This window comes from Callorhinus ursinus, unplaced genomic scaffold (assembly GCF_003265705.2).
Source record: "Callorhinus ursinus isolate GAN/ISIS: 27379988/994484 unplaced genomic scaffold, GSC_fseal_2.0 scaffold1, whole genome shotgun sequence".
NCBI lineage: Eukaryota > Metazoa > Chordata > Mammalia > Carnivora > Otariidae > Callorhinus > Callorhinus ursinus.
In genome coordinates this window covers 94,405,861-94,420,239 of record NW_027397063.1, presented here as the reverse complement: position 1 = coordinate 94,420,239, position 14,379 = coordinate 94,405,861, and the positions used below count along the sequence as shown (strand labels likewise).

Below are 14,379 nucleotides of genomic sequence, written 5' to 3'. Positions count from 1 at the left end.
CTCGTCATGTTCTCAAACTGAGGAATTCTCCTGGGCTTGTGAAAGGCTAATAGAAGAATTCCAAGTCTTAGCAAAAGTAGCTCGTGTAATGGGTCCGTATAGCTGCACATTGTGACTTAGACACAGTTTTATCCGTTTTTTAAATGCTCCCTTTTCTTTGCTCCAGGCTTGAATGAAGAGCTGGTCCAGCTGCTCCTCATCCGAGACGAGCTGCACACAGAGCAAGACGCCATGCTGGTGGACATTGAGGACTTGACCAGGTCAGTGATGCCTCACCCTTTCTGAAGAAGGGAAGAAGCCCAGGGGGCTCTGAAGTTTAAGAATTAAGGCAACAGCAAGCTCTAGAGAACTCCTTCCCCTTACTTCCATGAGTAACTCACCTCATCTCTGCTGGTGTCAGCTGTTGAGATGGAGAGGAAGTGGCTAAAACTCCTCTCCAGATGCATTGCTTAAACACACACACACACACGTGCGCGTGTTGCTTTTTCACAACCGCCCTCCCAGTGCATTCGAATTTCTTACACCTCCACCGAAATCAGGTCAGCAGTTCTGGCCCAGGAGGACTTTTTCCTGAAGGACTGTTCCCCTGGGCAGTCAGCCCTAAGCCATTCCATGCTGGCACGCGTCCAGCACACGAGCAGCCGTGTGGTGATTGCCACCCAGCTCTCGCTCGCACCTGCCATGTCCAGAAGGCAGGGACACTGGCATCTTTCCACCGCACCAGTGCCACCAGATTGCTCTCACTGGGGAGGAAACTCCAGGACTTGAGTTTCCAGCTGGGCCTGGCTCCAAGCACCCCTCTATACAGAGGGAAAGAATGTTGCCTCCCCCCACCCCCGCCCCACCGGGATACGGAAAGGAGGCTAAGGCCAGTCAAGATCTTGCATTTCTTAGTAGTTTTCTTTGTAGAAAAGCCTATCCTCTTAAGTATATAAAGTATATGAAATACTGTGAACGTTCTTATGATCTCATATTTACTTTGCTACCTTTTCTGAGACTGTACATACGAAGTCTTTAAACCAAGAGATAATAATTACTATTAATCCCAGAAATGGGATTCAGAGAGTAGAAGGCTCCCCAAGGAGAGAAAGAACGCTGCATGTCACAGTAACATAAGGAATTAACCACAGGATCCAGAACCATCTGAGAGAAGCTTTGAAAATATATGTAGGGAAAATGCACTTAGCACCTACCACAGGACCTCTTCTCAATTGTAATGCTGGGTAAAAAAATATTTTTCTAAATTCAGTGTCATAAAAATAGTCTGGGTAGCAAAATAAATGCTATAGAACTATGTCTAGGCTTTTTCTTTAAAAAAGACCTATGGCCAGTACTCTGTGTTGTATGCTTTGGATATTGTATTGCCTCGCCCCTAATAAAAAACAAAAACAAAAAGCCAGAAGGCCTCATACCTTCTTAGTATATTCGTCTGTATCTAAAATATCACAATAACACTCACATAATATTATTGCCATCTACCCATGTATTCAGGCACTGCCCCAGCAATTGTAAGACACGTCCCTTTTTGTTTCGTCTAAGAAATTTGTATATAGATACTAAGATTATGGGAAATCACTAGTGAAATCTAAGACCAAAACCTGCATCTTCTAAAAACAATGTGAGCTCTTTTGTAAACGCTGTGACTTACCTGTGACAGCAGAGACCTTTCCTCTGCTCCTCAAAGCAGTTCTGGCATTCCTCATCACCAGGGGGTCGCCGAGAGGCCCCTCTCTGCTCTCAGGGTGTTAAGCTAGTCCTTAAGTTTGATGTGATCATGGGAAACAGGGCAAACAGAACCGTGGGGTGAAAAGAAGAGGAGTTTACTAATTTAAAATTGTTAGAGGAACCCTTTAAAGTGGAGCACGTGGGGAGATGTTTCTATGTCCCTTCCTGGCTGCAAGCTGTAACTTTGCTCATGGGGGGGGATCTGAGGGTACTTAAACATACCTGAAGGTGGCAAGGTCAGAATTTTGCAGCCAGATCCCAGAAGGCTGAGGGCAGTTGGCTGGGAAGTTCCATTCACCTGTCCCCTTCGCCTGTCCAGGGGAGAATGAGACGTTCTGCCATTCCAGGTGTCAATGCAGATGAGTGGTTCTCAATTTCGGCCGCACATTGGAATCACCTGGAGAGCTTTATAAACTGCTGACGCCTGGGTCCCACCCCGAAGATCCTGATTTAATGATTCCGTGGGGTGGCCTGGGCATTCGGATTTTTTTAAACCTCTCCAGGTGATTCCAATGCAGAGCTGAATTTGAGACGTACTGGCTAAAATAACACCTCTTTAGAAAAGTGCTCCCTGACTGCCCCCCCCCAGCCCCCAAGACTGGGGTAGGACCCCCTTCTCTGTGTTCCTGGCAACATGGCATCCCTTCCATGTGGAGCCCAATCATATTGTGTTAAATCGTCTGCTGTTTCTCCTTACTCACTGCACACAGCCCCCTCCTCCATCTAAAGCAGAGGCCAGGCTGTTTTCATTCTTTGCTGTGTCCCCAGAGCCTTAGGACCGTGCCTGCCTGGCACAGGTCCTCGGTAATGACTGTTGCTAAAAAAGGAGTCCTTGTGGGGGGCTTGAGTCAAACAAATGCTAATAAGGACTTTCATATAAATAGTTGATGAGAACCTTTTAGTTTTATGGACTAAAACCTTTTCCCTCCTTTAAAATGCTAATGCAATTCCTGCTTGTATGTATGTATGTCTCAAAATAACACCCAGCTTTCAATATTTTCTGAAGCTATTTCCTGTCCTTCTCGCTCAGAAAAACCCCTCGCTGATGTGTGCATGCACACGTGTGTGCACTCACATGAACACATATTTTTGAACTGCTATAGAAACTATAATTTAATTAGCTACAGTGGAATCTTAGCTCAGTGGGCATCAAAATATTTCTTGAGCTGAATTTAAGGGGGTCCCATAAGCTACTTGATGAAAGTGATCAAGGCTGTTTTATACACATAAACAGGGCCATGACAGGGTCTGCTGAAGGGCATATTTTTTTAGGAATAAAGGGCTGATCTCTTTTTCTCGAGTTCCTTTATTGTTAAATGAATATCACCAATTATTTGTGGGCTGTTGAATGTGGCAAGGACACTGTTGTCACTTCCCTACTTCTGAAAGTATTTGTGGTTTGTCTCCCCTATTCCATTGATAGGAGACATTCTGCACAAAACGAGTGAGTTCAACTTGACGTCATTGACTACCCAAATGTAGGCAGCACACAAAAACTGCCCCTGAGCCTTTGATTACAGCTGGAAACCACAGCCTTAGATGCTTTCTCTTGCCAAATTTATAAATTCCTAAAATTGTCCTTCAAAACATTTGTCTTTTGCAGACGTCAAACCCTACCACTCTCTGGGAAAACATTTAATTAGCACACTTAGTCAGGTGATGTCATCAGCTTGGCCGTTCTTCCCCCTCTGTCTCCACTGGCCAGTGGCTGGGTTGGCTGGATGTGGGGCTCACGGGCCATAATAGGGCTCAGTGACTAAGAAGACTCCTCCCATTCTACCACTTACTCTCACTACCATGATCATGCCCTTAAGACTAATGCGGGAGCCGGGGGAAGTATGCAAACATGGAAAATCTTGGCATCTCCAGAGACCCACAGTTTGTTAGGAAGACTAGGTTTTGTGAGAGGGGAACTGGATTATTGGCTTTAATTTCTGTCAAGAGCCTTTTGAATGCTTATGTTTGTGTCTGTGTGCATGTTTAGATAAAGCAGTCATGCGGTTCCCTTCTGTCACAACACCTTGTCTAGACTTTTTGCTTAGCACTTACATTCTATCTGCTATCTCCTTCTTTGCTATCTGTTCCTTTTTTGCTCCTCTCCCCTGGAATATACGTGCCACGAAACCAAAGACCTGAGTGTCTGCTCACCGCCAAATTCACAGCACCAGGAGCAGTACCTGGCACGTGGAAACACATGAAACATTTGTTGGCTGTATTTTCCCAGACACTTCTCTCTCTTTTTTTTAAGCACCGTGCTTTTTCTCTCAGAACTAGTGACATCTACCATTCTCAGGTTAATCTAGTGGCTTATTCAATAAATGGAATCGTACATAGAATATACCAATTAAAGAGGGCAAAGCCATTTGGATTAAGTATTGTTACTTAATTCTCTGGGTTTCACTGTAACTCTGAGCCTCCGTTTGGGGGATTGTTGTAACTGTGGATTAGAAAGCAGTTTGAATCTTCCCCCTTGGCACTAAATGATCGTATGATTCATTTTACAGACATGCGGAAAGTCAGCAGAAACACATGGCAGAGAAAATGCCTGCCAAGTAGAAGAAGCCATCCGACCGAGAGGACAAGCTAGAATTTCTTTTGCTTCCGTGGTTGTAAAAATGCTGTTTCTAAAGGTGGCGCAGAAACAAATGAATATCAGTGTTAGCCATTGATAATGTCTGAAGCTTAACGTCCAGTGACTGGCCTTTGCTTCTTAATTTATTTTAATTTTTTTACTGTGCCACTAAATGTCAGGCATTTTAATAAAATATTGTTACAAAAAATGTACAGTACTGACACCATCACAAGTCGTGGTTCTCAAAGAGGGTAGTTTTGACTTTATTTTTATTTGTTTAGAGATTTGAAGTTGGAGCAGTATTTTACCACTGACTACTTTCATTCTTCACTGTAGTTTTAAAGAAGACCTGTAAATGATGGTGCTATCTATACAAGTCAGAAATACATGCCTGCCTCGTAGTGAAGTTGTAGCTCTCCGTAATACGTACATTTTAATCAGTTTTCAACATTTTGTGAATGTTGACTACCTGAAGTTCATTTTTAGATGTGCTATTAACATTCTGTTGGATTCAGAGGGTTCCTTGAAAGTTTTATGTATAAATATGTAAAATAAAAATTAAAACTTTGTTTCATAGGATATGTCTTTTTGCTCACTAGCAAGCCTGATACTGGCTATATTTCTAACCTCTTCACACCTCCTCAACTGAACTCCCCACCGTGAAGCTTTTGTCAGTGAAAAAGATAAAGTACTCCAGAGGAAAGCAATGTGGAGAACTGACAGGAAGACTGTGAAGGGTGTGGAGTGTGTGTGTGTGTGTGTGTGTGTGTATGAGAGTGTGTGTGAGAGTGTGTGTGAGAGTGTGTGTGTGAGTGTGTGTGTGTGTGTGTGTGTGTGTGATCCAAAGAGGACAACCTCAGCAACATCACCACTTCTGTCAATGCTCAGTTATCAATCTGGAATGTTAGCGCTTTACCATTTACAAGCTCCTGGTCTTGTTAGAGCCTGTTACCACATCAAAACTCCATTTACCAAATTTGCCACATGAACAAATGATGCTGCGTTTACTCTTTTCCCGAGGCCAGTTGTTGCCATGTTTCAGATTTTAACCACTTCTATTTGGTCTCATGAAGAAACTTGCCAAGTCTAAAGTAGATTACAGATTTTCCCCAATAAGTAGAGTTTCAAAACGGAATAATTCGCTAATGTCCATGCAGGTATTAGAGAATCATAAACTAAAGCAGAGATGTGCAATCAACATTCCAGAACCACCCACAGACTACCTGGTTTCATTATTTGGTCCATGATGTAATCTGAAGATTATTTTATTTTATTTTGTTTTATTTTTAGTTTTAGGGGTAGAATTTAGTGATTCATCACTTACATAACATGAAGATAGAAGTTTAGACAACTGTCTACCTGTCCCTTTCTTAAAAATACCCATAGATATTTTAAGTAAGAGTAATTAAGAGTTGCCAAACTTCAGTCTTCTATTTAATAAAATAGGTAACCTAAAGTTGTAACACGAATCATTTTTTATGGGCCTCAATCAAGTTATTTTCATTTGGGATGGAAAAATACTACAACCCATGAATATATTCTGGCTTTTGTGAGTTGGTTATTGAGCAGGATAGGCTGCTCACCAGTGAGTGAAGGGTGGTTCCCAAAGAGGGGTCCTCTCTGAGCGTCGGAGTCCTGCATCAGCTGTCAGTCATCTCCCAGAGTGACCTCAGCCCTGAGAACAGGCCCAGCTGCCGGACCTTTGCTGGGGGGCAGCTGGGTGAGAATATTGGTCAGTAAGCCAGTGGCTCCCACCTTCAGCCGCTCAGTGGAAGCACCTGGGAACTGTAGAAACCACTGGCCCCACAGATACTGATTTAACTGGTCCAGGGTGTGGCCTGAACACGATACTCATACTGAGAACCACTGCCTTAGACATTCTTCTTTTTTAGCTTTTCTTTAACTATTTTTGAAATATCTACGATTTCGTCTAATTAAAACACATTCCTACTAATTTGAAACTTCTGGAGCTGACCTAGGAAGCGTGCCACAAAAATGTTTGTGCCCACAGAAGCGCAGTAGCATGACCTAAGCCTCCTGGGTCATCCACAGCCTCGAGACTCGACACTAACGCTCAGCCCACCAAGAGAAACTATCCTAGTTTTTTAAATCCTTGCCAGAATTGCCAATTCCAATAAAAACTTAGAAATCAGTTTTTTTCTTTGTCTTCCACAATGCTATCTCTGGCTGGAAATGTATTCTGAAGAAACCCACGGCCTCTCAGTTCTTCAGTTGTTGGAAGCACATAATCATAACCAGAGAGCTCCTAACTGGAGAAGGAAGAGAATGAGCTGACACACACAAGGGCCCCCGAAAACACCTCTGGGGACAAAGCGGTTCTTTGCAAAAGTAGAGCAGTTCTTCCCACTACCCTGAGACCCTCAAGAAGATTATAGCCAGTGTACTTCTCTGCCCCCGTAGAGCCGTCACCAAGTGATTCACGTCCAGGGGGATTCTTTCAAGATTGGGTCTTTCCAGTCTTTTTGCTTATGATTTTCAGCAAGGACTGGGATTATTCCCAACAGGATTCTGACCTGCTCTAGGTCACCCTTCTGTTCATGAACTAGGACCCTTACTAATTAACCAGTCTTGGTTAGAATGCTCAGATCCCTGACCTCAGAGATAGGGGATTGGGCCACCTCTCTTCCTGATTTTAGGAGCGTGAAGTCCAAACGAGCACACAGGCTCTGGGGCCAGAGGGCCTGGGCACAAATGCTCACTCTACCATTTCCTAGTGATTTGACCCTGAGCGAGTTACTAAAGCTCTGTTTTCTCTTGTTTTATCACCTATAAATAAGATCTCTTGGGATTATTCTAAAGCTTGAATAAAATAATGTCCATGAAAGCACCTGGCACCCAGTAGATCCTCAATAAATAATTATTGAAAGGAGAAGTAGATGATCAGGGTTTGGATAGAGGAAGCATTCTGTATTTTACCAGTTTCTGAGATTTAAAACACCCTTGTGGGTCTTTTTTTTCTTGTTTATTAATCATTAACTTACAAAACAGATACTTAAGGAAAAAGTTAAAAACTCCAATCTCGGGTGCCTGGGTGGCTCAGATGGTTAAGCGTCTGCCTTCGGCTCAGGTCATGATCCCAGGGTCCTGGGATCGAGTCCCGCATCGGGCTCCCTGCTCAGTGGGAAGCCTGCTTCTCCCTCTGCCTCTCTCTCTCTCTCTCTCTCTCTCTCTCTCTCTGTCTCTCATGAATAAATAAATTTAAAAAATATTAAAAAAAAAAACTCCAATCTCTAACACCTCCCTCCTCCAAATATCAATGTTAAAACTTGGAATGTATTCTTACACACTTTTCCCCATGCTTACACAAACAGATACACACACATAGGTTTTGTGTTTCACTTTGTTTATACAAAGGTGGGATCACATCAAACAGGGCTTTGCAACCTGCTTTACCCGTGGACATCCTTCCAGGTCAGTATATACAGATCTAAGCCATTCTTTTTATTAGCTGTATAGTAATCCCCTTCAGCCATTCTCTTAAATGATAGACATTAAGGGTCTTTCCAGATTTCTGCTACTAAAAACAATGATGCAATCAATAAGCATGCTTGTACTTAACATCTGCTTGTGCTTTCATTCTGTGATCACCTCATTTTTCTTTAACTGTTACTTGGTATCATGTTTAGATACTTCAGATTACAGAAAGCTAAAGTAGGAAAGACCAGGTGAGGCCTCTGCAGAGAAGTTCTGACAAACACCAACTCATTTTCATCTATCATCATTTCATCTTTAAAGAGCATGGGTATCACTTCCTTGACACAACTGTCTCTCTCTCTGTGTGTATTACACAGCCTCCAAGGACCATCATCTGCTTCCTGAATACAGGATTTTCTCCATTTCCTGTTTGAGGGTAGAGGCCAACCTCAGCCACTCCAGTAACTATAGCCCTCAGCGCAGAACCAAGTAGGGAGGCTTCCCTGGAAGAGAAAGTCTCTGATCATTGGAACCCGCCCTTTTGACACTGGCATTAACTGGTGGCACTCTAGTCTTCCTGATGTCTGATGCCTCTCCTCTTAGCTGAGAGATGAGCTCCTTGACCTGGCTTTTACCCAGGTTTAATCTCACTGTTCTCAAGCCTGCACCCCCATTACTGGTTGACTCTTTCTTAAATCCTTCTCCTCTCCGAACTTTTCATCAGCAATCCAGCGACTTCCCTTCCACATAATCATCTCTGATAAACAGCCCTATGGCAGATATAGCCAGCTGTCTGCCAAAATGTATGCCTCCTCATCATGTTCATAGTTAACAGAGTTTTTCCTGACAAGCAGCTGAACAGACAAGGACTACATTTCCCACTCACCATCCCCTTACGTCGAGATGCGACCCATCATGGATTTTCACCAATGGGATGTTAGTGGGTGTGAGGTGTCTTCATTCCAGCCAAGGCTTTTAAGAAGGGGTTTGTGTTCTTCACACATTCTCTTTCTCCTTACACCAGCTGCAATCCCAAGGACCTAGAGGGTGGCAGAGCCACAACATGGAAGGAGTCTGGGTTCCTGCATTCGCTGCATGAGCACAGCTGCCTGCTGCTTATAGGATTTGCCTCAGGCAGTTACAGGAGTGAGAAATGAACTGTGATTATGTCTGAGCCATTACACAGCATCGAATCTCCTTGTTACAATGGCTAGCATTACTGTAACTAATGCGAGTCCAAACAAGAACAGCCACAGTGCTTTAAGAAAGAACTGGAACACAAACCCAGGTCTGTGAAGACAAACCCTGTGTTCTTAACGATCAGCCACATGACTGCTAGAGACCCACCTCTTTCATCTAGAAGATCTTCTCTAGTCAGTGACTTACGCTTTTTCAATTCATAGACCTCTTCAGTTTAGTTGAAATACTGTCCCTCATTCTTTCTTTTTCTCCAGCCATTTGGCAGAAAGCAGAGAGGGCCAAAATGAGATTTGTCATGAACAAACAATTCATGCCAGAAACAAGAAAATGGATTTTATTATGAAGCTAGAAATAAATATTTATCAAGTGACTACAGGATACTTCGGTGTCCATCTGGAAGAGCCTTGGGTTTCTACAACCCTCAAGACCACATTTTGATTATTACTGTCCCGGCTGAATTCTGATGCTCAGGAAACCCAATTACCTTTTGCACTGACATTCATTTATTTTCTCTAAATAAGATATGACACATTCATTATGAGATAGGTTGGTGGGTAGTGAGTTTTCCAGAATATTTTAATAGAGGTTTATAGTCAGTAGTCAGTATAAATTAACATTATATTAAATAATTTATGAATTCATGGTCTGGCTATGCAAAATGAAAGTATCTTCCTAATTTCTGAGATGAGAATCCAAAAGTATTTCATTTAATAGCTTTAGTAGGAAGCAAGTCACCAGAACTAATTAATTGGTTGTAAGAAATTCTTTGCCATAGCATAATTTTCTTCATACCTTTCTCTATTCTAGAGCAATATTCTGCTTGTGGTTATAACATGGCCTTTGTTTAAAAACTATTCAATCTACTTCCCTACACCATGCTATAAGAATACAAGGTAGAAAAGCAATACTTATGGGAAAAGAGATTTTACTCTCACCCTCCAGACTAGGCATTCAAACTTTCTTGGTGATTATTTACTACTAGCATCTCTCTTCTTTTATATTCAATCAATATCTTATTTGCTTTTAGGCTTTGCAGAAAATAGTGGCGTGTATCCTGACTCTGGTAGAGCATAGACGAGGCTGGAAGTGAGTTCTTTAATTTTCTGCCTCATAAAGTTACTTCACTCCAGATGTCTCTTAGTTCTTGGTAGAAATTACAGTCTGTAATGACGTGTCATCTTACCTTGTGAGGGGGCTTTTTAGGTCACAGAGCATCCCCACGTATTAGAAATGGCATTTCAAAGACAGCCGGGAGCCCATACTTCACCTTAAGAGCAATTTAGACAGGAGGGTTCGAGGTGAAAATGGTGATGACTCTCCCAGGCAAAGAGGAGAAAGGACTTTACTAATCTATCACAAAGCATCTATTTCCTCTTTCCATTGATGCGAAGGACTCTTGTCCCTTCTGCTTAAGGAGGCTGGTTTTAAGAAATGTCATTGTCTCAGATGCAAATCAGACTGAGAATGAAGTGCCAGGCAACTCTGTCAGGCCAAGTAATTTTTTAAGGGAAGTAATACATGCCTCAGGAGGAATAATTATGCGTGGGACGTTTTGTATGGGAGTAATAAATCCATCTCCCTACAGTTCTGGCTAAACCAAGAGTGGGAGTGGAAGAGAACATGGGACTTCTCGGAGTTCCCACACTGGTCTCCCACACTGCAAGTGTGGGTGCCGGTCCTTAAGGAGACAGAGCTTTCACTTCCTGGACCCGAGGCCAAGGGCAGGAGAGGTGAATGTGAGGACTGAGGAGAATAGAAATGCTGTTCAGTAAGAGACCCCCGGGCCCTGACAGCATCTGCTGATGGGAGCGGCTCCACTCCAAGCCTTACCTCCACTTCCTCCAATGCATTTTGGTGCCTGGAGCCCATTTGCCAAGCAGATGCTTTTGGGGGTGTTGCCTCTGTGAGAGTCAGAGCTGCAGAGCTACCCAGTGTGCCTTTCAGGGAGGGGCCATTTTCTGGGAGGACATTCTTCAGTCACCACAGTGGGTCCGGGTGAGCCTTAGAGCCAGGGCCACCCCAGGAGTGCTGGGGCCTAGAAGGCATTTGTCCAAGGCAGCCTGAGAGGGGCTGAACAACTGAGGTTTTATGAATTTTGTAGGCAATACCTAAACAATTAAAAACCTCTTTCGAATACGAAAACAATGAATCATGGATCACTACATCAAAAACTAATGATGTATTGTATGGTGACTAACATAACGTTAATAAAATAAAATTTAAAAAAAAAAAACCTCTTTCAAGTTTCCTCTACTTCCCAAGCTTATCTGGGGGCTACCTCCCCATAAATAGGCAAGGATCATTAAGGAAATATAAATTAATGAGGTTTGCAGGACAGGGGCAAATCCAACAATAAAAAAATTAAAAATTAAAGTTTTTAATTATGCCCTCTATGACTACACTTGAAATTTGTTGTCCATTTGCCCCTTATCAAAAAGAGTCCTAGATAAACCCCCAAGATTTTGAAATCTCAGTTTATTTCAAGTCTTATTTTCTCTCTCTCTCTCCTGTTTCTTTTATGGTCAGCCCAACCCCCTGATTTGCATAGCTGGTGTGCCAATATAGTCCTAACAATGCTCTCCCCAATACACTAAAATAAAAATTCTAAATGCCCACTTCCTCTTTTTAAAAGTACACACATGTGTATCACTTCCTAAATTATATTCATTGTCAAGAATCTTAGACGATAAAATCATCCAACAGTTGGTTTCCGTCTGAGGTAGTTAGCTACTTCTTTAAAACCTCGCAGTTGCCTTCCTACATCTTTGGAGTCTCTGTACTTACTAGCTGGAGCCAAATACACTCACTCATCCTCAGAATCTTGAATTTCAAAGAAAGCAGGGAGTTCATGTACAAATGACTCTCATTTCAGGTGTTTGCATGGATTTTCCTCCACTACCCATTACTTAGGCAAGCAGTGTTGCTTTCACATCACACCAGAAAATGAAAGCCAAATCTTTTGGCTACTTCAGATTTCCGAGACAAGCAGCTATGGTCATTCCGAACTCAAAGTTACCCAGGCTTCTTGGCTCAAGATGAAAGCATTTTCACTGGGAATTCCTTTGGCTTCAGTTTCCAGGCCAGTCATGCAAACAATCCAAAAACATGGATCGGTCTCACCACACTGCAAGTGGGGGTGCTGAGTCTTTAGGAAGATGGTAGCTTTACCTTCCCGGTCCCGAAGCCAAGAGCAGGAGGGGGTGAATGGGATGATTCTCCCAAAGAAGACTGGAGGAGAATGGAAGGGGCATTTGATAAACTAGTATAATAGGCAGCTGGGAAGGGGGGGGGAGATACCACGGTATCCTGATATGTGGGTGGAGAAGTGTGGAGGGGAACTTGGACCGCTGGGTTATGTACATCTCTTCCAGAAGTCATATATGCACATGCATTTAGGGGCTAGACTGGTAATACAAGTAACAGAAATAAATTGGGTGTAAGACGCTAAGAATGACGGGGAGCCCATGCCCTGACTAAAGGGATTCACAGCTCAATAAACGCTAATACTCGTCTAACTGTTGGATTCACCTGGCTTCTGCAAGACTTTTCCAAGATTGCAAAATATCCTGGATTTGTTACAGAGTACCTTTCTTCTCTTAACTAATGCTTTAGCTATATGATACTAGCCACCACAGAAAACCATTCTAAGATCCCCACAAATTGTATTATTATGTTTACTGACAGAACGATATTACTACAACCTTACACAATGACAACTTTATGAGTGCCGGAGAAATATTCCTTTTCAGGTTTCAGAATCAATAATAATCAAGTTTCTCTGATGATCATCACAAACTTTTTTAAAAAGATTTTATTTATTTATTTATTTATTTATTTATCTATTTATTTGAGAATGAGAGCATGCAAACCGGGGAGGGGCAGAGGCAGAGGGAGAGAAAGAATCTCAAGCAGGCTCCATGTCCATCCAGTGTGAAGCCCGACACGGGGCTCAATCCCACCACCCTGAGATCATGACCTGAGCTGAAATCAAGAGTCGGACACTTAACCAACTGAACCACCCAGGTGCCCAATCACTGCAAACTTTTTGACTAATAATGTTGCCCCCTTTGCATTGGCTTCCAGAAAGAAAAGAACTACATTTGCAGCCCACTTATAATAAATTGGATAAGAACTGGGGTAATATGACTCTTAGTTTACTATATTATTCCTATAAGTTGCCTCAAATTCTTTGGAGGGACCAAGAAAGGTATCATAAACAAATAAATATCTCTAGTATCATCTATCTATTTTTACTTATATATTTATCTCTATATATTTATTTAGCCCTCTCTGGCTACCAATACTTCCAATCTTCTCCCAGTGGCAGCATCCACTGGGAGAAGGTAGCTGCCAAAGACAGAAATCCATTTTTTTCAGAAGATCAGGAGAGCAAAAACCAAGTCTCGATGTCAAGTATAGCCCCTGAAGACCTATTTTGTCTATCATCTCTTCCATATCTCCACTGCCATATTGTAATCAAATTCTGCTCTTGGGGTCAGTGGTAGAGCTACACTTTTTACATTCCCAGCATCTGTCTATTTTTCTAGTTTCCTTGGAGATCTCTTTCCCAACTCTCTGTTGGGGTTCTGCTGGAGTTGTCAGACTTGGTGCCTGCCCCCTCAATCATAGGAATGGCCCAGGCAGTCACCCAGAATGGAACCCCCATTCCCCCAACCTCCATGAATAATTGGTTTATGATTGTGCATGTGACCCCACAGAGGCCATGAGAAACTTCCCTGGAATTGGTATATGGATACTGGAGTTGCTACGCAGAGAAAATAAGAGTCTGGTAGCCATCTCATTTCCTCTGGAGAGAGGCTGAATCAGAAGCTGAGGAGAGCAGCAGGGCTGAGAGACGGTAGGGGATACGGAGAAAGAACTGACGACAACCCATGAGTTCTTGGATTGTGTCTGAAGCCAGACCCCCCCTGGACGTAATAACTCGTCTTCCCATCAAGCCTAACTCAAGCCACTTCTCCGATTTTGAGTGGGTGGCATCTGAGCTTCTTGTTAATCCCAAGTTCCCCCTGGCCTCCAGGGAGACATGACATTCTTTATTCTTGAACTGCCTTCCTCCCTGTTTTGAGCTCAAAGGCCATCTCCTCTAGAAAGTCTTCCTTCGCTTCCCTACGTAGAATTTGCTGTTTATTCTCCTTTGTCCCAACAGTGTCTTCATTTGGGTAATTGCATAGTATTGTCATCATTTTCACCTTCCTGCAGCCAGAACATAAGCTCCCTGAGAGCGGGGAAGGGCATTTATCTGCATTTCTGCAAATGGCACGACAGAGGCTAAACAAATATACGCTGAACGAGTGAATGAATGAATGTGCTGTCCCACCTGTTGGAGAAATCCTCCTCGAGCTTCTCTTCTCCTATGCAGTTCCCCACCACCATGTCCTCACAAGTTCTTAGACTGATGCCACAACTTAAAACTCCATGACTTTTCA

General features: G+C 42.8%; 1 protein-coding gene and 1 long non-coding RNA gene across 9 annotated transcripts in view; one reads left to right on the top strand and one right to left on the bottom strand.

Annotated features, from left to right (window-relative positions):
• SCHIP1 (schwannomin interacting protein 1) overlaps positions 1-4,871 on the top strand; it is a 531,518-nt gene extending 526,647 nt beyond the window's left edge. For all 6 annotated transcript variants that reach the window (XM_073897989.1, XM_073897987.1, XM_073897985.1 and 3 more), the window contains 2 exons: positions 167-260; positions 4,230-4,871. In XM_073897989.1, coding sequence (XP_073754090.1) covers positions 167-260; positions 4,230-4,281 — 146 coding nt within the window. In that variant the 3' untranslated portion in view covers positions 4,282-4,871. The remainder of the gene's footprint in view (positions 1-166; positions 261-4,229) is intronic.
• LOC141373702 (uncharacterized) overlaps positions 1-14,379 on the bottom strand; it is a 113,433-nt gene that overhangs the window by 13,537 nt on the left and 85,517 nt on the right. The window lies entirely within an intron of this gene.